This window comes from Schistocerca gregaria, chromosome 8, assembly GCF_023897955.1.
Source record: "Schistocerca gregaria isolate iqSchGreg1 chromosome 8, iqSchGreg1.2, whole genome shotgun sequence".
NCBI classification, from domain to species: Eukaryota; Metazoa; Arthropoda; class Insecta; order Orthoptera; family Acrididae; genus Schistocerca; species Schistocerca gregaria.
The window spans coordinates 104,586,003-104,612,374 of record NC_064927.1 but is presented as its reverse complement, the minus strand read 5'-3'; the positions used below and the strand labels follow the sequence as shown (position 1 = coordinate 104,612,374).

Below are 26,372 nucleotides of genomic sequence, written 5' to 3'. Positions count from 1 at the left end.
AAGATTCTTGCAGTGATATCACTCCCCCATTATCTCAACAAACATGTGTATCCCTGTAATCGATAAGGACAAAGACGAAAATGAAGAGTGAGATGAATGTGACAATGCTAAAAAAGGCTTAACGTCCAGTACATTTTTTCAAAATCTTTACTGTTCCTTCCCTTCACAATTCAGTACATTTTTCGAGGGTTTTGAAATAAACGTCGAAGTGATTTAGCAACTCCTATAGCTATCTTATGACTGTTTATTTTTCCGGCATCATCTCAGAACATATTGTCAGAGAATGTAATATTGTTGTTAGTCAGAAAGATATTGATCTAAATTTGGCCACAACTGAGTTCAAAGCATTCTTTGGTGCATGTCTTATAATGGGCCATAGATTTCCCAACATAAAACGTTATTGGTCATGTGATCCTAATTAACCTGTTAACACTGTAGCTTCAGTTATGTATCTCATAAGGTTTTTGAAGATATTACAGGTTTTGCATGTAAATGATTCACTAAAGACACAAAAAATGGAGAACATGTGTATGATAAATTATATAAGCATTACCTTCTTCTTTCCCATCTAAAACAATTCTTTAAAAAAAAGAAAGACCAAGGCAATCTCCAAATATGATGAGAGCACGCTGGCTTTCAAAAGCAGGGCTTTTCTAAATCAGTACATGTCAATGAAGCCAACGAAATGAGGATTCAAAATTTGGGTTACATGGTATAGCATTACAGGGTAGTGGTAACTTTTCAGGTTTATGAAGGCATTTGTCACTTAAGGAACAAGGGCCCCTAGGAGAGAAAGTTTTTTTGTCCCTGTAAAAAACTACTCCCAAACAGGAATTGAAGGCCCAGAGGAACCGACCGGCACGCCGTGTCATCATCAACGCATAGGCTGCATGAAGATATGGAGGGGCATCTGGTCAGCACACCGCTCTCTCGTCGTATGTCAGTTCCCGAGACCGGAGCTGCTGCTTCTGAATCAAGTAGCTCCTCAATTTGCCTCACAAGGGCTGAGTGCACCCCGCTTGCCAACAGCGATCGGCAGACCGGATGGTCACCCATCCAAGTGCTAGCCCAGCCCGACAGCGCTTAACTTCGGTGATCTGACGGAAACCGGTGTTACCACTGCGAAAGGTCGTTGGCTTCCTGTAAAAACCATTCCAATTTTCGGGTACTGCATATTTTGACAGATATTTATAAATTTTCCATTTCTTTCAAAATTATTAACTAGAGAAGCATTTGATTGTGGAAAAATGCTCCAAAATTGAAGATATTTTCCTAAAATGTTACCGAAGGCAGACAAGCAGATGAGATTAGGACAGGATGGCTGTACTATAGAACATGATATTTCCATATCAAAATGGAGAGGGAGATACAAAATCAGTTTTCATGGCTAATATAACTGAAATACAATGCCAGACCTAAAATTAGTAAGTATCTTGGCCAATGGAATAATTGGAGATTTTACTACCAAGAAGTAATATGGAACACAGGCATCCCCAAAGTTTTTATCACAAATGCAAAGTTTATGGAAAAAATGTCCGTAACATTTAACCACAGATAGTGAGAATATGAAGGGGTACATTTTTCATGCGAGGTTATGAGCAGATGGTGTGCTCACTGTAGTACAAAACAGCCTTCTTTTCTTCGCCCATTTCATTCTAAAGAAAATGTGTGGCCCTGCAATTTGTAATATTTCATTGTTTTTAGATCTGTTATCTTGTAATTGTTGTACCCGCGACCGTGATGGTCGCAGGGCTGAAATGACGGAAAGCGCGGCGGCACAAGCGGGGAGGCCCGCGAACGACAGCACAACGGGAGAGGGCGGACACGACCAACGGAGGACAGAACGAACAACAACGGAGTCACAGGAAACCCAGCAAAGACGTCCAGTCGTACACATAACAAGTAAGTTAGCTGTCTAACGCGAGGCGATGTGTCCACAGACGTACGCGAGATTAGCCTGACTGCCTGAGAGAGAGAGAGAGAGCGAGAGAGGCGCTTGGCCGCTGGAACAACGTGTTCCACTGTGGCGCCCTCACACTAAATGCGGGCCAGGTGGCGCGATGGTGCAGAGACCTCTAGGGGTACCCACGTGTCTAGGGGTCTTCCACGTCCATGACGTCTGGCGCGGATTCAAATTCCGCGGCGCGCTGCACCAGAGCAATGTGCCCCATTCTTGTAATGCAGCAAATTAATTTATTATAGCGTCTTTGCATTCAAAATTCCATACTTTTTGTGTATATTTTTCTGGAATAAGAAAGTGGTCTTTTAGATGACCACCATCCACAGTAGTCGAAACAAGTGGTCTGTAATCAGGCATCCATTTTTTGCTCTCAGTCCCTAGCAAAATTAACACAAAATACTTCTAAGATTATTACATGCGTATATTAGTAATAAGGAGTGTAATAAACGCATTATTTTCCAAATTTTGACAAAAACTTTGTCCTATAAATGTTTAATGCCTCGTTCGTGAATTACAGAAGAGAGTACCACACATAATCACTGTTCATAAATAGCCATGATAGTTGTTTGGGGCCAATTTTACACGCTTCTGATTTCAGTGCACTGTAGTATCAGTGGGTATTTTTTTCTTAGACAAATTACATTTTGAAATTGGAATGCAGTCTTTATGCCTGTAGAAGAGATGGAAAACACTAATTTTAATGGAACATTTATAAATGGTGGAAGGGATCACTGCACATAGTATCACTGTGTATAAATAGTCCTGACAGACGTTCTGAGACTGGGTTACATTCATCTATCTCCATTGCAGTGCTGAATACAAGGGTATTTTTCCTCCTGAGCAAATTACATTTCCAAACCAGAATAGGATCTACATGCCGTTGTATGAAATGAAAGACTGTAGTTATAATAGATCATTTGTTAATGGTGGGAGGGAGCAGGATATGCATCGTCATTTTGCTTAAATAGCCCTGACAAACCTTTGGTGGCTATGTTACAGACTTCTGATGCCATTGCTCCTCTGGATGGACTGCATGTTCGTCGTAAGCATCGAAATCAGACTGGAGTTTATGAGCATGTACGTGGAATGGAAGACTGTAGTTCTATCAGAACATTTGTTAATGGTTGGAGAGAGTTCCACACACACAACAGACACTATACTTAAATTCCATTGACTGTTGCTTCGAAACTATGCAACGTATTTTGTAATTTTTGCGAATTTTTGTATGCTTTATATTCCAAATATATTGCAGGAAGAATCTGTTAGATTACGTATACCATCTTGCATTGAACTTTTGTTGATCTTAAAGAACTGAGTGATCGAAACCACGAAGAGTACATCTCCCTCTCAGTCCTCCCAATATCTAAAGGGATACAATTCCACAATTCTACTCTCATTCCACTGTAGCACATACCACATCTGCAAACCATGTGTGTTCACAGGATTTCGTTTCCTTAGAAATACTTCCCGTGGTGACTCCCAAGCAGTTAATTTTAGCGTATCAATAACAAGCACAATAGGTCTTGGTGCATAACACTGCTGCTGTCGAAGACATGAATCCTGACATACAAGATAACCTACTTAGCCGTCAACTGAGTCTCGATGTGTATGAAACTTTGACGCACAATTTTCGCCACTCTATCTGAACGAGCCCAACCTTTATACTTCACTATATATTCACAGTTTCCTCTATATTTTTGAGGTCAACGTCAGCTGTTATACCGACATAGCACAAATAGAAACGTTTGTGGTTAAATAATGTGTACTGGTGAACAGCAACATCGATTCGACTGGTCGACATAACAAAGCCGCTATTTACCGGTATCTGTTCGTGTTATCCGACTGATCCGCGAAGCAGAGTCGTCATGTGGACGCTGCTAGCATCGCAGAGGTGCATTGGAATACATGAGGGGAAGAATATCTTTGGCAGAGATGACATACTTCTACCAGAAATTTAGGGATGGATGAGGGTATATATAGAAGTATATAGGCAAATTTTTAGTCAATTAGCGTGTGAGAGATTGGGACAAATTAGTAATCGACAGTACTGGTTCTATGTACCCTCGACCACGCACTCTACAGCCGCTTGCAGTTTATTTCTTTTAGATGGGGATGTTCGTAGGTCATGGAGATGTCTGCAAGCTGGACGACCTGTTGTGCAGCTGGCAGTTGACCTGAATAAAACAAAAATCTCTTGAACGTTAATAGGACTAGAAATCCCGTACACTGTCATCGGAATCGTTAACTGCCGCGAAAATATGCCTAGCAGTAAGCATCTGGAGCGAGCTGAAATAAAATACACATGTCAGGTGCGGATTCATTTGCTGGAATCTCGAGGGGAGAAATGCAAACACTAAGAACTGGCAAGTTAGTGAGATAAAGCGGAAGAATATGTCAAGCTCAAATTCACCTGCATGGATTTTTAAGGGGTGTGTCGTCGATACACTAAGATGTGAATTTGTAGGAGCTGAGTTACAGAAAATCCCGTCGGTTTGTCACCTAGAGACTGTTTTGCTACAATTCCGATTTAGGTGTAGGAGGTACTAACATGGCAGCTGTTGCTCGAAAAAAACAATGATGATTTGATCTGGTTTGTAACTGTTTGTTAATTGACTGTCGATGTACGATAGTTGGATAAGCGTGTAAGTACTTGATTTGCTTCTAAATAAATAACCATCACTTTGAGCATGTGCGCTACCCAGGGGTAGAATACAGCATCATGGTCGGTCGGCTGTTGAGCAATACGTGGGAGTAGAAACTGGGTAGTGCTGTGTTCAAGTCACGAATATCCCCTAATCTTGCAGTAACTCTGAACTGTGCGGGGAGTTATGAGGTTGCTGCACCGATGTAAATGATTTAGTGGATAGTGCATCGCAAGCTCCGTGACCGTTAGATTCGTATTATGGATGTATGCTCCATTAAAAAAAAGCCTCTAACACACACTCACGATGCGACTGCAGTGCTGATACGAAGATTTTTATTGGGAGACAATCAGCAGTAGAAGTTCCGTCTTTCGTTTTCTCGATAAATAAGGGACAACATCTATATGCATACATCGCAAGTCATCTATGGTGCCTGGCGGAAGGTACCCTGTACATTGCTTGTCATTCCTTTCCTGTTCTAATTGCAGATGTCGCGAGATGGAAGAAAAGAGTGAATATACACCTCCATATGAATGCTAATTTCTCGTATCCAATCTTTGTGGTCTTTATGCGAATTCAAGTTGGCAGGAGTTGAATACTTCTGCAGTGAGCTTCAAATGTCGGTACTCTAAATTTTCTCAATAGTGTTTCTCGCCTTACCTTCTGGGATTCCCATTTGAGTTCTCAAAGCAGCCATCCACTTATTTGGCACGAACCAATAGGAACACTTCAAGAGGGCTGTATTCTGAGAGAAACCCCAGTCTGCAAGTTCATCCATGGGCAGGTATTTTGGTATTGCTCACTGGGTCAGTCCTCCCGGCATTTCTCGAAAACACACCTAAGTACGTTTCGGTTTGCAGGTGGGAGGAGGGAAACCATATTGTTCAACATCTAAGCATTTACCCCGGTGACATTTAGGGGCCAGTAGTTGTGTGAAGGATAGGACAACTTTTGCGAGTCGGAAATCATTAACAGCTGTCCAGCACAACCACCAGAGCGGTACAGGCCCGACGTGTAGGCAGAGGTTTGTGATCTAATGTCAGCGGTGGCAGATATTCACCGTTGAGCCGGTATCAGCGGCCGAGATGTGGCGGAGGTGTCATGGGAATGGAGCAGAAATGAAATACCTCCCTGCCCCTATGGAGCCCTAGGAATCAGCAGCATTAGTTTGGGAGCAGTACACCGGATTTTTAAGTGACTTGGTTCCACTAGTATGACAAGGTAACCAAGAGATCGTACGTAATTAGTGATGCAAATCTTCAGCTATTTGACGTGGGATACTTTCCATTTTAGTATCGGAAGAAGTGACGACGTAGCTTTAGGAAGCACCCAGCGACGTCATACAAGCGTCTGCAACGGTTAACTGGCGAGTCTAATCCGACTGGAGGAAAAACGTTACTCACAATTTATAGGGACTCTCATAATCAATTTCATTAATTATTCAGACAATTAGATGACAATGACGTGCCTCAAGTTTGGAGGAACCGAGGGCGAGACTATCACAGATATGATCCGCTAGATGGAACTGTCAGGAAGAGTTTTCTCGCTGCAGCGAAATCTTTTAACGAAATCTCTCATCTCCACTGGGAAAAATGGCTATCGTAATAAAATCAGCTATATTACCAGATTTATAACATGACATTTGGTATTAACCTGATATTTATATATATTCTGTGCTGCTATTTTGATGCCTTAAGAGACTTCATAGGTAATGAGGCATTTAAATGCAATAAGTATGTTCCAAAGTGAGGAGATATCTTGTGACATAGGTGGAGTATGCTCTTACCGCCTTGTCATGAGCCAAAACGAGGTTAATATTCTTCTCGTGTGATGATGGACATAGCGAATATTAAGCTGATGCGAATACTTTTTTAACTGATGAGATAAAACGTAGAGGTGGTATAGCCCATACCATATTGTTGTATTGGGTTATCACAAGAACTAACAATACCTTAGAAACGTGAAAATGCGAGTATGGTCCGAAATTTTGAAAAATAAAGTGTACAGCAGGGAGGAATCTACATTTTGTGTGAGATGTTTGAAGCATATGGACGACAACATTCCACTCCTGGAATGGCTCAACTGGAATTTTTAACCTGGGAGGGGGGAGGGGGGGAGGAGGAGATTTCCATGTCTGATGAAAATACGGCTAGAGCTCTGCACCCACGGCATGCAGGTTCGTCTTGCATATATAGAGGAACTGGATTTGAAACATGACTCTGATGATTCTAGGAATGTACTAAAATCACCACTGCATTTTTTCTATAGGGATCATGAATACACTGTTAGATTAATCAGTGTGCTGCCCTGTGTGGCCTAGCGGTTCTAGGCACTTCAGTCTGGAACCTCGTGACCGCGTGACCGCTACAGTCGCAAGTTCGAACATTTTTCTTGCACACCTCATATGAATGGAACTGGAAGAAGCCCTAATAACAGACACCATCGGATGTACGCTCTCCCATACACTTCACAGTGATTTGCAAGATTTACAATTGGTAACGGGATTGGAAGTTTCCATCAGACTCCGACAGCAGTTGAGTGGGAGCTGAAGGACCCTATGGTGCAGGCCTGCTAAGCCATACATCCATAACTCCGTGCCATGACCGCCCTCTGCCTCTGTAATACGGGGTTGGTGGTGGCAGTCACTCACACCACTCGAACGTTGAGATTCTCCAGTATGACTGTTTCATTGACAGTTGCTTCCGCGAGCCCTATCGTTGGTTCAAATGGCTCTGGGCACTATGGGACTTAACTTCTGAGGTCATGAGCCCCCTAGAACTTAGAACTACTTAAATCTAACTAACCTAAGGACATCACACACATCCATGCCCGAGGCAGGATTCGAACCTGCGACCGTAGCGGTCACGCCGTTCCAGTCTGTAGCGCCTAGAACCGCTGGGCCACTCCGGCCGGCGTTGTTGACATAGAAATAGCTGGACTCTGTATCTTGATGCACTTTTTGTAATGAGGCTATATGCTTTCGGAGATATACAATTTAAGTAAATATTCTCTTTGATGTATTCACATGTTCGCCAATCATTTCTGCTCCTGTCCAGGTTTCCTATGATGACAGTTGCGACAACACTCTGTAGTCCAACTCTCCCTACCATTTTGTAAAAATTCGTAACAGATACTAAATTCAGCTAGAATCAGTTTGAGATCATTTGATTATCTGTCTATGAATGTGGCAAATATTAAACTCATACAAAAACTGAAACTTATCTTCTGCCTCCTAGAGGAGTTACAATGCTACTGTGTCTAATAGTAAGGGTCAAGGCAGAAGAGGAAGCTTCAGTGGACAAAAGCCGTTACCTGTTCATCAAGTCCGTAACTACTGCCCCTAGCAGCTGTTGATAGTCGCCTTAATTTGAGACCGAAATCACAATATTGCGCGGGCGTTAAGAAGTCATTATAGTTCTTAGTGCAGCCGCCCCAGTTGGCTTGCCAGCTTCTCTTCTGACCAGTGACTGCAGCAAAAGGACTCTGATATGCACGCTATGTGCTCTAGGCACTTGTCGCCTTGACTAAACAGCAACTTTAGCTAACTCAGTACCTCATCAACGGCAATAGCGTGTAGGAGCCCCTGTTTAACAGCGGCGGGCATTATTATGTTGTGCTCTAGCAATGAGACGATACACTCAGCAGCGTGATAGTAAATCATCACACTCATCCATTGAATGTACCCTCCTGTGCTACCTCATGGGTTCATCTCTATCAGTAGCATGTTAGGCGTCTCACACTAATTCAACTCTGCCCTGCATTTTAAGCTTCAGCTGTCGTTTAAATTAATTTAAGAAGCATGTATGGCGCTTCCTGATTTCGTTAATTATTATCTCCGTACGTCAATAATTTATCTGCTCAGTAAGGTCGTTCTCGGCTGTTCATTTGTAAATTCTAAAATACTGAATCTTACCGTTTAACTTAAGTTAGAGCTGCGTCCCCTATACAACTCCCTCAGTCTGTTAATTAATTGGGGTAACAGAAAGGGGGAATCGCTCAGAATTCAGCACTACAAGGAACTTTACAGTTTGCTTCATTTTCTGTAGAGTGATGAAGAAGGTGCTAATACATCTGACCTGGTTTAACAAAAAGATCAAATATAAATTATTTTTTTATGATTTCTGGTTGTCATATTCATGTAATTTAGATTTTAGATTTATGAATTGGTAAGCAAATGTATAATGTTTTTCTGCTGTGGCGAAAAAAGCGCTGCATCATTTGAGGGATACAGAGGCTAGCGAGTGTGCCGGGACTTACCCAGTTCACTGCTACCAGCGCCACGTCATCATAACGCGCCTGTTCGTAACATGTGATTATTGCGCCATAATTTAAGAAAGAGCTTAAACAATAAAGTTGCTTTCCCATGCTTTCTCAACATATGCTTTAGTATATTAATGTTTAAACTGACGAATCTCAGAGTGATCAGATGAATATCTTTCCTTAAATACTGTACATAACTTTAAGAAAAAATAAGAGGGGCTAAATAATAAAGCTATAACGCCAAAAACGACCATAATGTGCAAATGTATGTCAAAATTAACTGTAACAAGTTTCAACTTGATTGGAAAATTTTTAATCAGAATCCACATTCTTACGAAAAATAACTGGTGCTGAATAATAATGCTAGAAAGCCCAATATTTGTATGAAGCCTGAGTTCGATATTAAACCTTAAGTATGTGATCCCATTGAGCTAGCTCTAATAGTTTTCGAGTAATTAACTGAAAACTAAATTTGGAACAAAATCGTCCTTATTTGTTGTAGATTAAGTATCATTTATATTAATGACAGAAAATTTTGATCACAGCACCGAACGAAAACCACTAAATAATAAAGCCACAACAAGTTTCAGGATCTTGATGTAAATAACAACCAATACAAGGTCTTTTAAAGTTGTAGTTCAGAGGTCTTGATCTACAGTCAGTTTCGTTCTAAAAATTCTATACGGCAAAGTTTAAATGCAGGCTGGTGAAATCTTTTTCTATGATTAAAGCCTACTTAACTTCATTCACACAAAAATTGCGATGATTCTAAATTGATTCATGACGGTGTTGTAAAGTAATATGTGTCCGACAAAGCAGCCATTTAGATGCTGCTACTAGGGGATAGAGGGGCTGACGGCTGGTGTTTCCGTCGGCCGTCTACTGCCGCCATATATAAATACGGCCTGAGAGGCAGTGACACCCAGATACCATAAAGTCTACGTCAGTCGAACGCCGGCTTATTCGCTGCCGAGGGGTGACGTCATAGCCAGACTGCAAGTAAACTCGTTTTCGGTACAAATAGAAAGTGGACTTGCATGGACTGTACACCGTCCTGGATCGCTTAGACTTGGCAGAAGTACCTGTTGGTGTGGCGCTCGTAATGATACCAAAACCGCGTGGCTAGTGGTGAGATTATTTTCGTATTTTTTGGCGAGCAGTTAACTTAGATTACTAAAAGTCAGGGCGACAGACTATTTATTGGGAACGTACCGTAGAGGTCATCTCTTAACTGCTCGTAGTGCTGCTTATGACACAGACATCTGATTTGTTACTTGTGTTATCATCAGTAATGTTATTATGTTGTGCTTGCGAAAGTTTATCAAATGTATCTATCAGTTAGAACTCCAAATCTTCATTTATGATCATAGTCCCTCATCCCGCTGAGTAAATAGAGAAGAGAAATATTTCTGTCAGTAGGCAAGACAACACTGTGGTCTTGCAGCCTGGAAACTATGATCCGTATGTTCTCCATCGATTTCTTGCTGACCACAGAAATAGTTCTCAGGCTGTTGTAGAAGACGGCGGCGCCGCCCAACACTGTGTTAGGAAAAGATTTTTCGATGATATTTGTTTTTTCCAAAGGCATTATCTGCCATATTGATACAAATTTATTGCTTAGGGTACTGTAATTTTTAATTTTATGTTGTTACACGTTAAGACAGTTTGAAACATGTTTCTTAAATGAGTAGAACAGAAAAAAATGTGAAATCTTATAATTCATTTGGAAGGAAGCAAAAAGGGATTCCTGAAAGTTTTAAAGTTGGAGGAAACGTTAATTTATGGTGCACTGATTAAAAAAAAATCTTTTTAAACCATTGGCGGTGGGGTTAACGTTGGTAGCTCTAATTTATTTCGCTACTCATCTCAATCTCAAATGTAAATTTCGTCAACTACATAAGATTACTTTTAAAGAGATTATTTTTTCCTTGTATGTGATAATACATAGCTGCAAAAAGTATAAGCTTATGGCTACAATCCGCAACAAAATCATACCTGTGGTTAGGAATCAATTCCGTTTTAAATGTAGTGAAGCAGTCGTATTTGCTGAAGAACAGGAGAAGTTCACGATTTCTGTTGTTCGAAAAGCGTAGCGAGGAGGAGTTGCCTAGCCAGCAGAGGCGACGGCTAAGAGATTGCATAGTTCGCTGTCGTGTACTGAATGGGTTCAATGCGGGTGATATCGCCATTGTTCGTCTTGTAGCAGAGCTGCATATACGTACTATTCCAGTAAGAGAGAAAGGACGCAGTTTATGCGGAGCAGGACTCCTTCCGTCGGTATAGATGGACTCGCCCATTTCTCTGAAATGGGAAGTACACAAAATAGTGCTCCTAATTTTATAATGTTTTAAAGACAAGCAGAAATAATAAAAAATTCTTAGAATAATTATTTCAAGAAGAAATGAAAAGTTAGAAGTGTTCAGATCGTGTTATCTAGGAAGAGGGGGCAAATGACGTCACGGCTGATGAAGAATACACATGTAGTGGTCGCAGTCCTTTGTTGAGAAATGAGATTGTCGGGGTTCGACAGTAAACGGATCACGTTGTAGATGCGCGTCGCATATGTGTGCTGTTGTACGCTTGTGATCGACGAGAAATATATTGCAAATCTCGAAGGAAGTGACGTATGGTATTGTTAACAAATTTTTGACTTTTCTTGTGAGATTGCTTACAGTCATTCCTGCAAATATCCTCGATCCTGTAATGGTAAGCTAGGGTATGCTCGTTAGTTTGCTGCACGACTTTCTCAGTGTTGTTTTTATATTCGCTGATACTCATTTGGTCGTGAAGTTAATGTAAATTGCGACAAAGGGGGAGTAGTCTCTTAAATATCGTGCTGGTAAAATGATTCTATATCTTGTGATATTATGAATATTTTAAGAGGTGTCTGTAGACGTGACTACACACTGAGGTGACAAAAGCAATGGGATAAATATATGTGTATATACAAATGGCGATAGTATAGCGTACGCAATATATAAAAGAGTATTACAGTGGTAGAGCTGTCATTATTGTACTCAGCTGATTCGGGTGAAGTGGTTTCTGGTGTGATTATCAACCGACATTTAACTTCGAGCTAGGTGCACGGAACATTCAGTTTCGGAAATAGTTGGGGAATTGAATATTGCGAGTTTCATTGTTTTAAGAGTGTGCTGAGAGTACCAAATTTCTTGCATTGTCTCCCAACACAGACAACGCAGTAGCCGATGGTCTTCACGTAACTGCCGAAAACAGCGTAGCCTGCGTTGAAATTTCAGTGGTAACAGATAAACAACACTGCGTGAAATAGCCACATAAACTAACGTAGGACGTACTAAGAACGTCTCGTTTACGCCACTGCGGCGAAATTTGGCGTTAGTAGAATATGGCAGAGGACGACTGACGTGAATGCCTTTGCTAACCGCACGACATCGCCGGCAGCTGCTGGCCTGTGCTCGTGACCATATCGGTTCGACCGTAGACGACTGAGAGACCATGTCCTGTGTCGCGATTTCAGTTGATAAAAATTTGAATGTGGCGCAAGACTCACGAAGCCATGGACTCAAGTTGCCAACGAGGCACTGTGAAAGCTGGCGGTGGCTCCGTAATTGTGTGGATGGCGTTAACAAGGAATGGACTGTGGCCTCTGGTCCTACTGAACCAATCATTGATTGGAAGTGGCTATTTTTGGCGATTTGGGGATAATTTCGAGTCATTCATGGGCTTCATGTTCCCAAACAGCAATGTAATTTTTATGGATGATAATTCGCCATATCAGCGGGCCACAATTTTTCGCAGTTGGTTTGAAGAACATTCTGAACGCTTCGAGCGGATTATTTGATTATTCAGATCGCCCGATATGAGTCCCATGGAACATTTATGGGAGATAATCGAGAGGAGAGTTCGAGCACAAAATCCTACATGCACCGAAAACAAGGTCGGAATTATGGACAGTTACAGATGCAGCATGCTCAATATTTTTGTAGGTGACATCCAATTACTTGCTAAGTTGGTGGCATCGGGAATTGATGCACTACGAGGCATGAAGGATATGCGACATGATATTAGAAGGCACGCCATGGCTTTTGTCACATCATTGTATAGCTTTTGCTTGTGTGTTTAATTTTCCATGGGATTCTAGAGCTCTTAGAGTGTACACTGATTACAGGATTACATTGAACTGGTGGCCACCATCAAGTTTGCTTGGAAGCTGACGTTGAATGGCGGTTACTTTCTTTAAAGATGTGAGGCTTTGTGTACTGATTTAACAGGAGGACACAGAGCCGCAAAACATGTAATCGATTTTTAAAAGACTATCTGGTACTTATTCACGATCTTCCTTGGATCAGCAAGCACGAGTGCCCGCAGACACACTGACCGTTGGATGAACTCGTGCAGTAAGAGGTGGAAGTCTTGCAGATTGCTGTATCACTGAAATCACAGCCACTTGCACTGCCCCAACTGAAAACAACCCTTGGGCGTGCCTGAAAGTTCCCTCCCAACGGCAGCATATAGTTTCCTTTTCAGTGATGTTCACAATTTAACTGGGAAAATAAGATGGGTTTTCTTGTCTTTAAACCCCATCTGTGTTCAAAGGAGAAAAAATGTTTTGCCATCAAACACTCAGCCTCCCACTAGCTAATAACATTCCTTCTCAACAATATGATAACAATACTCAAGCAACAGAATGCAGTAGAACATAGTATTGCTTGTAACAGTACCTTTCTGCAATATGAGATGGCTGCCAGCATATCCCAACTCTAAGAAGAATGACACCTATTCCCCGTATGCTGTCGTAACTGAAAAGGTCTTTTATCTTTAACAACTCTTTGTTTCGCTGAATGGTCTTTAGGACTATTAGATTGTCATAGCAGGCGAGATAAATATCTTTTCGATTGCACATAACGTGCTCCAGTGAATTTATAATTGCACAGAGATTGTAAATTCATCTTGAGGTCGAATCGTAAACTTTCTGACAGGGAAAATACTGAGAAGCGGACAGCATAGGCCTGCCTACCACACCAGTGTACATAAGTGTTAGTGCTCACCAATGTGATGGTCAAAGGCTGATCCCCTCCCTCATCCCCAAAGCTGGCTATAGGATGTGCCCTACGGGTTCCTGTTATGACTCTAATGTACTCATTGTGAATCGGGTCCATGTTCTTTAGATAGGATGGTAAAGCAGATCCATATAAAATATAGTGATAGTCCTCCCGTGACCAAAGTAATGCTCCCAAGAATCGTTCAAACGGCTCTGAGCGCTATGGGACTTAAGTTCAAATGGTTCACATGGCTCTGAGCAGTATGGGACTTAACATCTATCGTCATCAGTCCCCTAGAACTTAGAACTACTTAAACCTAACTAACCTAAGGACATCACACAACACCCAGCCATCACAAGGCAGAGAAAATCCCTGACCCCGCCGGGAATCGAACCCAGGAACCAGGGCGTGGGAAGCGAGAACGCTACCGCACGACCACGAGATGCGGGCTAGGACTTAAGTGCTGAGGTCATCAGGCCCCTAGAACTTACGACTACTTAAACCTAACTAACCTAAGGACATCACACACATCCATGCCCGAGGCACGATTCGAACCTGTGACCGTAACGGTCGCGCGATTCCAGACTATATCGCCTAGAACCACTCAGCCGTAATGCTCCCACCATCCTGTTCTGAGTCACATTACAATAATTAGTACTTTTTGACCTCGATATGCAACTTACGACTAAAGATTCAAGAAATATCTGATGTAATGTATACAGTAACCTTATTAGGAGGTTCAAAACTTGCTGCTTCTACACTTCTTCGGAAAGAAAAGAAATAATATTACATAAAATAATGACAATTAACTGACTACTAAATACAGTCTGGTTTGGTTTCTAAAAACATGTTTCCACTGCGTGTAGTAAATATGCTCTACTGAAATTCCAGATATCATTATTTAAGGATATAAATTTTGTATGTTCGACAATGAACCAAAAACAACAAATCCCCAAAGAAAATTGTATGCATACAAAACTTATCAAATAAATTCTATGTAAATCTGGGCAAGTTGTGGATGTCGGTACCAGTGGAGATGTTTACTTTAAAAAACCTGAAATTCAGGAAAATAAAATTTTTGAACTGCGATGTAAGAGTATAGCTGTTTAGGATTAAAATAGTTTCTGAATGTAAAGTGGAATTGAACCTTAATGGACAGGATGAAAGGTAGAAGGAATTCTCATATCTGGTCCACTCGAGAAGCAGTACAGGGAGCAAAAGGAATTTTGCTTGGGCAGTTCATTATAACGATTTAAGTTATTGTATGATGGTTTTTCTCTGTGGTACTTGGTAGTATGAAGTTAAGGTTGGGCATCTGTCAGTGAAGTAATAATAAGTAAATACATAGTTTATTGTTCAGTATGTTTTTCCAGTGTGATGCTTCAGTTGTCGTATGGAACAGAAATTATTTTTGTGTCTTTACCTACAAACATAGTAGAATTTGAATCATTAAGTTAGTTTCATTTGTGATGCTAAGTAGGCTTTTGAGTTTTGTATGCTTATGTTGCTTTTTATGTTATATGGTGTTGATTTTCTGCTTATATACTGAGGTTTTTGCTAAGGATGAATTAACATGATTTAAGTTGTGTGCAATATTTTGAACATATTGATAACTATGATAAGGTATGTTTTAAATAACTCATTTATTTGTTAAGCAATTAGTGTTAAATAAAGACATTGTATCCCTGTGAGTACTGGACCCTGAAAAATGTATCATTATTTTACTCTCCATTGCCGTATCTATTTCGTCATCTTCTCCATTTTCCATCCATCTGCCTCTTTCTATTCCTTTAACTCCATCTGTGGTAATCTGGTTATTTATTCAGTGTTTTAATATTATCCCATGTGTATATTTCAGCTTACAGAATGAATTCTGTCTGTAGCTTCTGAAGCTGAACACAATTATTTTCAACTCCATCTTGTTTGAGGTTAAACTGATACACAACTTGCATTATTTGAAGTCTACTAATTATTTGGATACATAAGTGTACCACTGTTATTGACAAAACTGTATGTGAGTTGAATTGTAATGTGTGGTAACAGCAATTATATATATATATATATATATATATATATATATATATATATACAAGAATAAGTGATTAAATATGATTCCTGAGGCTACTCAAGTATTAGTAGGAAATAGAGTTACTTAAGGTAGAATATCATAGGTAACACCTTTTCAGAACAATTTCATTCATAGTTTAAAGTCAATATTAATGACTACAATATGAGAAACGTCCATTAAATAGATTCAAGCCAAAAAACTGTAAATCATGAAACGTATGTGATTTATGTTCTCTTGATCATGAGGATAAAGTTACATTGAAAGTGCACTGTTTACGATGTACAAAAAATTTTGTCCACTGTAAAGCAATAATTAGATAATTACTGATGTATTAGCTAATATGGATCAGGGGTTGGGGTGTTGTAGTTGTCTGAGATGTAAGTGTTAATTGAAGTAATGAATATTATTGCAAGAAGCTATTATTGTACTGGCAAGAGTTAAAATTCATGGAATTTTTAAGATAGTGATGACAGTTTCTTATTGAATGAGACTATTGACAAACATTTCAAATGTTATATTCATTCTGGTATGATGTTCATGTTAGAGTGAATCGTGGATTTTCATAAAATATAGTTTGTTACATGTGTTGAATGATGTGGCACATATTTACAGAGAGATATAAATCATTAATTGTTTGTATTATTGAGATTAATATCATTGACAAGAAGAATATTAAAGTAACAACTATGAATACAGTGGTACAGTAAAGTAAAATGGTTCAAAAGCATACTTATGACTTATAAAGTTAGGGACTGATGATCTTAGCAGTTAAGTCCCACAAGATTTCACGCACATTTGAACATTTGAACTTATAGTGTAGCAAAATAGCTATTTTTGTGCTAATGAATTAACTAAAGAATATAAAATGATGAAAAGTTGTTGTCTAGAAATGATAACCAATTCCTAACATAATTAAACAAGTGTTGAGAGATAGTAACAGATGACGTTTCTGAAAACAAGTAAGGGAAAATATTTTACTTAAAGCGATGTCAACAGCTTTCTTCACCCCTATTTCATTGAGAAGCAGTCTTTCAGTATGTAGACAAATGTCGTAGAAAAGCAGGCGAGCGTTTTCGTTTTGCATCTCAATCGAGATGTCAACTTTGTGAGCGAAAACAGATTTCCCAAATAGTTTATACTTATGATATTCGAAGCAAGTAGTGGAAACGTTTCATCCTACTCTGAGGCCATCTTCATTTCTCTGTGAACTTCAGTGAGTATTACGATTTACTATGGTGGTCCAAGCGACAATCAGTATGGTGTCTTTTTCTCCAACACTTTGACATAAAAGAACAACATATTTACAAACCAGTTTGAAAACACTATAAATCGAACAGGGTACCATACTGTACCTGAAGGATAGTGTACTTAGGGACACATGACAATTCCTGGTCGGTGCTCCAATCCAGTGATCGATTTTGAAATCATAGGAAAGAAGGCTACCAGAGTAGTTTTCAGTATTAGTTACTACGTTTCTTCTTGTTGTAAGACGTGAGCTTGTGTTTTGTGCAGCGTTTGTAAACGAACTGAGCTAATTTAACGTCTTAATAATCTTCTGAAACCCGAAAATAAAAATGTGTGTTGCCTGACAGTAGTTTCCACTTCAAATTGTTTTTATCTTGTAACTCTGCACTAGAATATGTACTTTTGAAAATACATTTTTTTAAAATCTGAGTTCACAAACTGCTACTTGACTTGTTGTACAGTAATAATGAAATACATATAATATTAAATACAACACTGTCAATTTCGTCTCAATTGAAACACTTATAAATTTGAATAAAATATTTGTTCCTAGGTGCACTTTCACTATAGAACAGTTTCTGAATTTTGGAAAAAGCTTACTTTCCTGGAGTAACTCTTTTAATCGCAGAAACCAGTGCAACACATATAAAAATAATGTTATCATTTTAAGAGGGACCAAAACAATATATTAAAGTCTGAACAGTTTTCCAAGATGCAAAACTATCCACTACTGCAGCATTCGGCATATTCATTAGATACTGAGTTACAAATACATTTTTGGGGGAGGGGTTACTAAGATAGATATCCCTAGAAAAAATCCCTGGAAAGCTTCATAGGCAGTGGATGAATGTCGTAGTAGGCAATGGATAGAACAGCTTTAGGGAGAACGTTTGCAATGACAAAATTTTTTTTGTTCCAAATTGGTTTGTAGGCAGTAACAAACATCATTGAGAAATATTTCTCGTAGTTTCATTTTAGAAGTCTCACGGGAGGCGATGAAAATCGCGATGTTAACTCGTCATGCCCCCTTTCCTTGTTGTTTGTGCTGTAATACTTTCTACAACCACAAGAAAATTATCCTTTAGTGTCTAATGAGTGCTGCGAAGGTCTCATCTGTATTCCTGGCAAATTCTTATTTACCAAAGAAGGGTAGCCATCAGAAAACTCATTACTCAAAATGCAAATGAGCCTCCGAATGTTCTTACCCGGGAATGTGCCCCAGACAATATTTTCGTCATGAACAGTTGTAAAATCTGCAACATATGATAGCATAATTGTTTTTAATTATGGAAACGTTGGTGGGCCGAAAGTATTATAGCGTTTCGGCTTCAACGCTTGTGCACTCACTCTAACAATTACTGACGAAATTTAGCGCTATCGTTAATCTACAGTTGCCATGTCTGTTCATGGCCTACCAAAGGACACATGTCAAAACAAGAGAAATTAAATGACAAATCTTGACGATATAGAAGATCGTGTCTGCAGTCCAGCAACATTCTGAGAATGTACAATTGAGGAATTTTGACCTTTAAATTAATTTTTCTGGAAATTACGTCTTGTGACACTTGCATAATTATTTCTCAGAACACATTAGATGTAAACCCTTGCTATTTAGACTATAGATTTCTAGAAGTGTAGCAAACAAATTTCCTTGTGTTTTGTGTAAACTATAACATTTAGTTAAATGTCCTTAAAAGCCTAAACAGAACTCTAGGAAAAGGGTGTAAAATCTTACGAAAACTCTTTGTCATTGATATTTCAAACTGGTCACTTATAACAGCATACATGGATGTAGAAGTAACACAGTTCATTTTGGTAGTGTCAAGATGAGAGAAATGACATAATCAGTTATAAGAGGTGTATTAAAAATGATTATTTTATAATAATTTTATAATTTTCAATAGAAAATTTGAAAACTGAATTTGGAGTTGTATTGTACTAATACAAAGAATAACAGAAAAATCTCCTTATCTAACTTTAATATCTAATGCACACTATTCATTAACAAGAGACTATGCGTTTCATGCATTTCCCACCTTAAGAGAACTTTGCCCTGTCTACTTTCTGTTATTACCACGAGACCCGAGTTCGAATCCCAGACTGGTAGAAAGCTTCGTTTATGGGGGCATCTTAAATTAGTCCCTCCTAGGTGACTTCACGCTAGGTCCGTCTGACATCGGCTCTGCGCTTGATAATGTGTCGAACTGGATGAGCGGGAGACGGCACGTGTCTATGCACGTAGGCAGTATCCAGCTCTAGCCACTCACTGATAATTAGATGCCACAAAGTTATCAAACTCTCGGAACACTGCTTGTCAGTTTTGTCCATTGTTCGAAGCAGCCCCAGATATTTTCTACAGAACATAGACAGAGTGACTTTGCGAGTCCGTCTAGATGTGACAGGGTATGTGAGTATTTGTCAGACCGGGAACGAAGACTTTCTTCCCTGTCAACATGATTGCAGCCATCGTCGTAGATGGACCTGTAGAAGGAAAATAAACAATTGGTTTCTCAACGATGTTTAAATAAAAATCTCATTTGATGTTAACATTAACCTGAATGGGCGAAACCATCACATGGCAGGGGAAACACCTCCAAATCATCAGAGAAGTAATTTAGTCGGCGAGTGGCGTATTTATCCGAAAACTCCTCAGCCCACTCCACACGACCACACGCACCTGGTGAGCAATTTCCACGTCGCTTGGCCCAGAGCAGACGTCCAGCTTCACGTGCTCCGGTAAGAAATGGCATTGCATTCACCGACAGAACTAATTACTGCAGCGTTAGGTACCGACTGCCGTTGACATGGAGTCAAAAACTTCCCTGAAGCCCACCACCAACGGAATTCAGGGTTGCGTGCCGGTTCAGTTTCTCATCCGCCCGGCAGATTAACGACGATGAACGGATTTCCGAACAACATCGATGTGGGTGTTAAGTGTTTGCCACACCCGGTTACATGAATGCTAGGCTGATACCCACGTTCATGCGCTAACGAATTGGTGATCAGTAGGAAGTGTTGCATTCAACGTGAGCCGCAATGGTGCTGCATGTGTTCATTAGTTCGAGGTAAGCGTTGCGTAGAGTGAATACAAGGACGAGATATCAGAACCCACACATTTCTCAAATTTTTAAACAGCATTTCGTCTGCCGGCTAAGAGTGTCTGTCTTATGGAAGTTAAAAAAAAAAAAAAACCTTTCGGTGAAAGAGCTCGCGGCTTCATGCCAATATCAGTCAATCTGTGCTCGAGACTTCCGTCTCAGTGCAGCGGGCACCGGCCACCGACAGCACCACCAAATGTGTGCGTTTCTACACTCCAACTAGTTAGCATCATATTATTGAATATCGCATAGTATTTAGTACTATGGATTTCTCCGTGAATTATCTTCGATAAAACGAAGGAACACAGTGCCGTTAGGCCTTTGCTCACGTGCCGGCCGCTGTGGTCTCGCGGTTCTAGGCGCGCAGTCCGGAACCGTGCGACTGCTACGGTCGTAGGTTTGAATCCTGCCTCGGGCATGGATGTGTGTGATGTCCTTAGGTTAGTTAGGTTTAAGTAGTTCTAAGTTCTAGGGGACTCGTGACCACAGCAGTTGAGTCCCATAGTACTCAGAGCCATTTGAACCATTTGAACCTTTGCTCACATAACATATGAAGTGAAAATTACTGAAATATGTAATTTATCATCACAGGCGAATAATACCTGAAAAAGCAGGTTCGTGGATACGTTCACGTCAACTTTTTTGCGGTTTTTTCCACCCAGTAGGTGCTATTTCTACAAGCGCATATCTTAATCGATTTTTTTTTTACATATTTTCATTGTTCTTGGCATGACAAGAAATGTTGAATATTCGAAGGTTATGTGCTGTTTTGTTTAAGCGACAGGAAACGGCGTGGAAAACGGAAAGAATCTGACGTGGGAACTTTGTTTATTTTAGACAGACTTTCGTCGACAGCTTATCATGGTGTGTTGTGACTGTACTGAGTTTATCGCTCAAAGTAAACTACTGGTTCCCTGGTAGCAACGTAATGAAGCCGGTTGTACAACGCTTTTTCATATGTAAAGAAATCTGCTTAATGGTTATTGAAGAAGAATTGGGAAAGTTGAAGGTTAGAAAGCAAACCATTTATGTTGATTTCTTTAAATCGGTTGAGGTAAAAGCTCAGGTATTTCTTTTGAAAGCAAAAAGCCAACTTGATTGCCTATCCATCTCAGTCTGATCAGTAACCAATTACTTTGACATGTTCCGTGGTTCTGCTGGAAAATATAAGTTCAGGAAATGGAAGTAAGTTTCACTGGAAATTAAAGATAAATATTGTGAGAGGTTTTCTTTTTTAAAAAATACGTCTGTAGCAATGTGTTTATTTAAGAATATACATGCACAGTTGCATCCATATGCACATGTGAATAATTACTTCACTTTCAGCACGCCAGAAATGCAAATACAGTAAACCACTATTGAATGTATTGAAGTTATGGCCAATGTATGGCTACTGAAAGAACTAATAAAATGTAATTTACTTAGAACAGAGTTAACCTCAACGTAAATGGATCTAAAACACTTTAGCCTCGAAAAAACTACCTTTGGAGGATAATAGTTCAAAGAGTTGCATACACAAGCTGTTACATAGCCCTCAACAGAGAAAATCTCGTGAGTGAATGTAATGGAGAGAGATCCCACTGTGATTTCAACAGGACTAAGGTACAGGTAGTTCGGTGCCAAAGAAAAGGAAATGAAATTTACGCTATTACTGTTTGTACCCATTGTATTAAGTTATTTCTTGTATGGAGTGAAATTTTCTTGTTTAATATTGGTATCAGTGTTACATGAAACAAATTGTATTACGTGATGGACCAAGTTGCCAAGAGCGCCAACTGCAGTATAAATTTCTCATTGCCTGTGACGTAAGAAAGGAGTGAACAGCCCCGGTTTCCAGTGTGGAATATAAATCTACGTGCTCCACTAAGTTAATTATTGATGAAGGTATTTGCTAGTCAAAAACTGGGACAAGCGTTGGTGTTTAGTGTGAATATCATTCTGCCAGTTTTCTTGCGTAGTACAGGTGGAGTTGACAATGTAAAGTTGGAAATAGTAAACGTGAAGGTGTGATACTTGGAGTAACGTAAAATCAATTTATTTCAGCAAAAGAGCGACTAGTTACACTTTCAGGAAGATGTTGGAAATTTAATGACGGTTGTTAAACGGTTTCATGGTAAAAATATGGAAATTATGCTTCCCTGAGTAAGGAAGGAAAAGGAGTCTGTGGGATGGCTGACAGAAAATACTGTTTTACGATTATCCGGGAGAATTTTTAAGATGTGTTAGGGAACACCAGCGAGTTCATTTCTGATGTTTGTAATCTTTCTCTGCAGTTGCTCATGATGAAACAACTGTACAGGTTACGATAGCAAATGGATAGGGAAGTGGATGGAGGAATTCCAATTGCTGAGTTGGTAAAAATCCCTTTCGCCCCATCTCTCTTATCACATTCCCTCCGAAGGAAGAGAAGCATCTGGTGAGCATGTTAACCTCCAAAATCTTCCATAATTCATCTACCACCTACTTCTTTGACTGTAGAATTGCGGAAAAATTATGCCACCCGACCAAAGAGCTTTCAAAAATTAAGGAATATTTCTAGAAGCTATATCGCTACAAGAGAAGAACAAACAACTACAAAGGCAGTAAATAATACTAAAAAAGAAAAAAAAACGGCCATTTGCGAGTAGGACTCACGCGCTGCGTATTCCGTGTTAAATTACCTACGTATAAAGATAGTTTGTCCACACAGGGAATAGAGGATATCGATGATTTTCGGCTGTTATCGACACTGATACCGGCACGATATCGGTTCCAGGGATCCCAAGGCTTTTGAGATAGTTTTAAGTGTGATGTCAGACAGCAAATAAAAAGAATTGTTTTTTAACATAATTTGAATACAAATTAACAATATTCTGACTTTTTTCCTTTAACACAACAGATAAACGTTTCTTCTAGTCAAATTTCACGATTCTACGTGGTGCGGAATTACCCCATAAGTTTTAGTAAGCGATTTTGCAAGTATCGAAATATGTAACATAAATGGCCGTACCTTCTTATTGCATTGACCAAGTAGCTTAAAATGTTTGCACCGCAAAATGACTATAGACCTCAGTACGTGTGACATATTTAAACCTGATACGTCAAACCATTCCACAGAAAAATAGGATTTGACCGACGGACGGACAGTGAGCAAATAACTTTTTTTTTCGTGTGATGAGTTACAAATAAACAGTTTCTGAGTTGTTTCTATGGTTATAGAATGAGGCCCCGGTTCTTCGAAAAAAGCATGATTATTGGTCAACAAGAAGTACCATTAAGGCTGTGATGCGTTAGTTTCCGTGTATCAAAATATATCGCAAAAGCATCCGTGTTTTTCGATAGCATTGACTTAGACAAACAGACAGGAAGGCAGCATACGGACAACAGAATTATGCTATGAGGGTTCCATTTTTACCGACTGAAGTAGGGAACCCTAAAAGCAACAATGATAAATCGTTTCTCCTCTTTGTCGTTGTCATGAGTTTACTTGGGGGTCAGAGATGGTTGGAACTACGAATTTGTGACTCTCAATGACGACAAGGAGTTCTTCAATACATTCAAAATAATAAAAAAGCTTGATTCTTACGGTGGTAGCATTGATATCCATATTACACAAGATACAACTTCCGAAAGACGAAAACTGTATATCGAAAGAAAAGACTTTGCTGTCATGTTTACATTTTAAGGCAGGGTGTTTGCTTAACCAGCCGAAATCGGTTTTCTGATCGTCAATTGTTTTACGCTGATGGCCTCAGGAAATTATGTGTTTCAGCTCATGATTTAATCATCACAATGGCTCTTTCTCCTCAGATAAATGTCGTATAATGTGCTTATTTCTCCTTCTCTGTACAACTGCAATACGGAAAATTTTTTAAAAGATGTGGTAACCTGACAACCTAAATGCGTTTCAAAAATGGTAGCTCATTTATACAGGAGCAGCATTTGATTGCGGAAGAGGAAATCGGGCAGTTAGAACCGGATTTCCAGAATCATATTAAATTGTTTACATAGTCAACCAGAGGCAGTATCGGAAAACCGGTGTACGAAATCCGGTTTTGAATGCCTCACGCAAACGTTGTGCCTGCTACACTCAGCTGACTAAAACACACAAGCAACAGTAGATTCAGTGTCGATGACCGACAATCCTCACCTCAACTGAGGACCACTGACGTCACTAGATCCACCAACTGGCTGCCGCATCGTGAGAGAGTGGAGGAGGAGAGAGCGCAGCAGCTGGCGTGCTGCTCCCCCAGCTGCGCTGGTCCTCCCTTCCACAGACAGGCGGCGACCGCCGCTGGCCGCTGCCCTGAAACATTGAGAGAACACCATCACCAGGTGTCCTTTCCCCGCCGTGACGACTTGGGAACGCCAGTCAATACAGACAGCTGCTTTGACTAACTTTTGTTTCAGATGATGACGAAAAACGATAGAACGCTTGTCAAAACTGAGAAATGATTAACTGCAGTTATTACTTGTATTGCCACTCATCAGGTGCAACAAAGAACGACCCACTAGCTGAGAAGTAACTTTCCCAGTGACACAAGAACACACCTTGCTTAAATTAAACAGACAAAGTTACATAAGAGAAAAATTCAGCTAGGATATTACACTCTGGAAGGAGATCCATCCTTAGCCACAACTCCGTAACTAGCAACATTCCAGGCTCTTGGGGCCATGGCATTCACTCCCAAGTTTAATTTCGTAAACGAGAAAGAAATTGGTAGCTGATATGTGATGTATAAACGTATAAGGTGGAGCGAGGTGCGCACATATTTTCATTTAGTTAAAATTCTGGTGTATAAAACTCAGATTTGACCCCTAGTGCCGCAGAAGAGTACGAAGATAATTAAAGAAAATACCTGTGATTGTCAAAAACTAGTACTTCGTATTCCATTTCATTATATTTAGATGGTAAGTTTGTACTTTTTGAGTCGTTCGTACTAGACAACGACAGACCAGGCTACCATACTCTGGGGGTAGTCGAACTACATTCGTAATAGCAGCGGCTACTGAGTGACGTAATGTGCATAGTAATTAGAGAACATGCTATTTCAGAGTAGCTTGTAAATTGGACATGTATTCTGTATGCTGAAACGAGTCTGTCCATATCTGACTCGTTGCGTACTTATTATTGTCTTCCCTGCGTAATATCCGCTCAGAACAGGCCATGTGCAATACAAAAATATTAATAACTATAATGGGTGACCAAGTATACTGATAACAAATGAGCCAAATGGCTCTGAGCACTATGGGACTTAACATCTGAGGGTTATCAGTCCCCTATAACTTAGAACTACTTAAACCTAACTAACCTAAGGATATCACATACATCCATGCCCGAGGCAGGCTTCAAACCTGCGACCGTAGTGTCGCGCGGTTCCAGACTGAAACGCCTAGAACCGCTCGGCCACTCTGGCCGGCATACTGATAACACTATAAGCTATCAACATTGTGCATTCAGTACAAATATCGACAATTATAGTAAATCCAACACTTCCTGGCCAGGGAGAGGGAGAGAGAGAGAGACGAAAGGGGTAAATAGAGAGTGTCACTGGTAGGGACACTGATACATCATGAAACACCAATGGCAGGCCTAAGAAGTGAAGTTTCATCACACAGGGAGAGACACCTCTCCCGCCCTCCACCCATCCCCTAGAAGCATACTGAAGAGCAGGGCAAAATTGCATTCAATAAGGTGGCGTGAGGCCTTCGACGCCATTATATTAGGGAATGTTCGGGGTGAAATAGAAATTTCTAACAAACCTCGGAAGCAGGGCGATCCGAGCAGTGAGTCAGGGAAGTCAGAGAGACAGAAGCATGGGAGTAGCCAGGCAGGGCTAGGCAGAAGTAGCTGCAGTAGCATCAGCGCTGTTAATGAAATCATAAGACAATGGCCTAGGAAGTCTGTGTGTCTTGTAGTGGGTGTGGGCTCAGTTAATGCGACTGCCTCATCTCAGTCAGACAGAATTGTGCTAGCCAGTAACTCTCTCTGTACCAAGACTTGGAAAATTTGTGGGTATAGCTCCTCCAAAACAAGTAGAGCAAGAATATAATCTGTTTTCTGAATGAGTTTAGAAGTCACAAACACTTGAAGTTGAC

General features: G+C 40.1%; 1 protein-coding gene across 1 annotated transcript in view; it reads right to left on the bottom strand.

Annotated features, from left to right (window-relative positions):
* Positions 1 to 26,372, bottom strand: part of LOC126285332 (uncharacterized) — an 82,553-nt gene that overhangs the window by 11,407 nt on the left and 44,774 nt on the right. Inside the window, exon 4 of the mRNA XM_049984649.1 lies at positions 24,424 to 24,579. Coding sequence (XP_049840606.1) covers positions 24,424 to 24,579 — 156 coding nt within the window. The remainder of the gene's footprint in view (positions 1 to 24,423; positions 24,580 to 26,372) is intronic.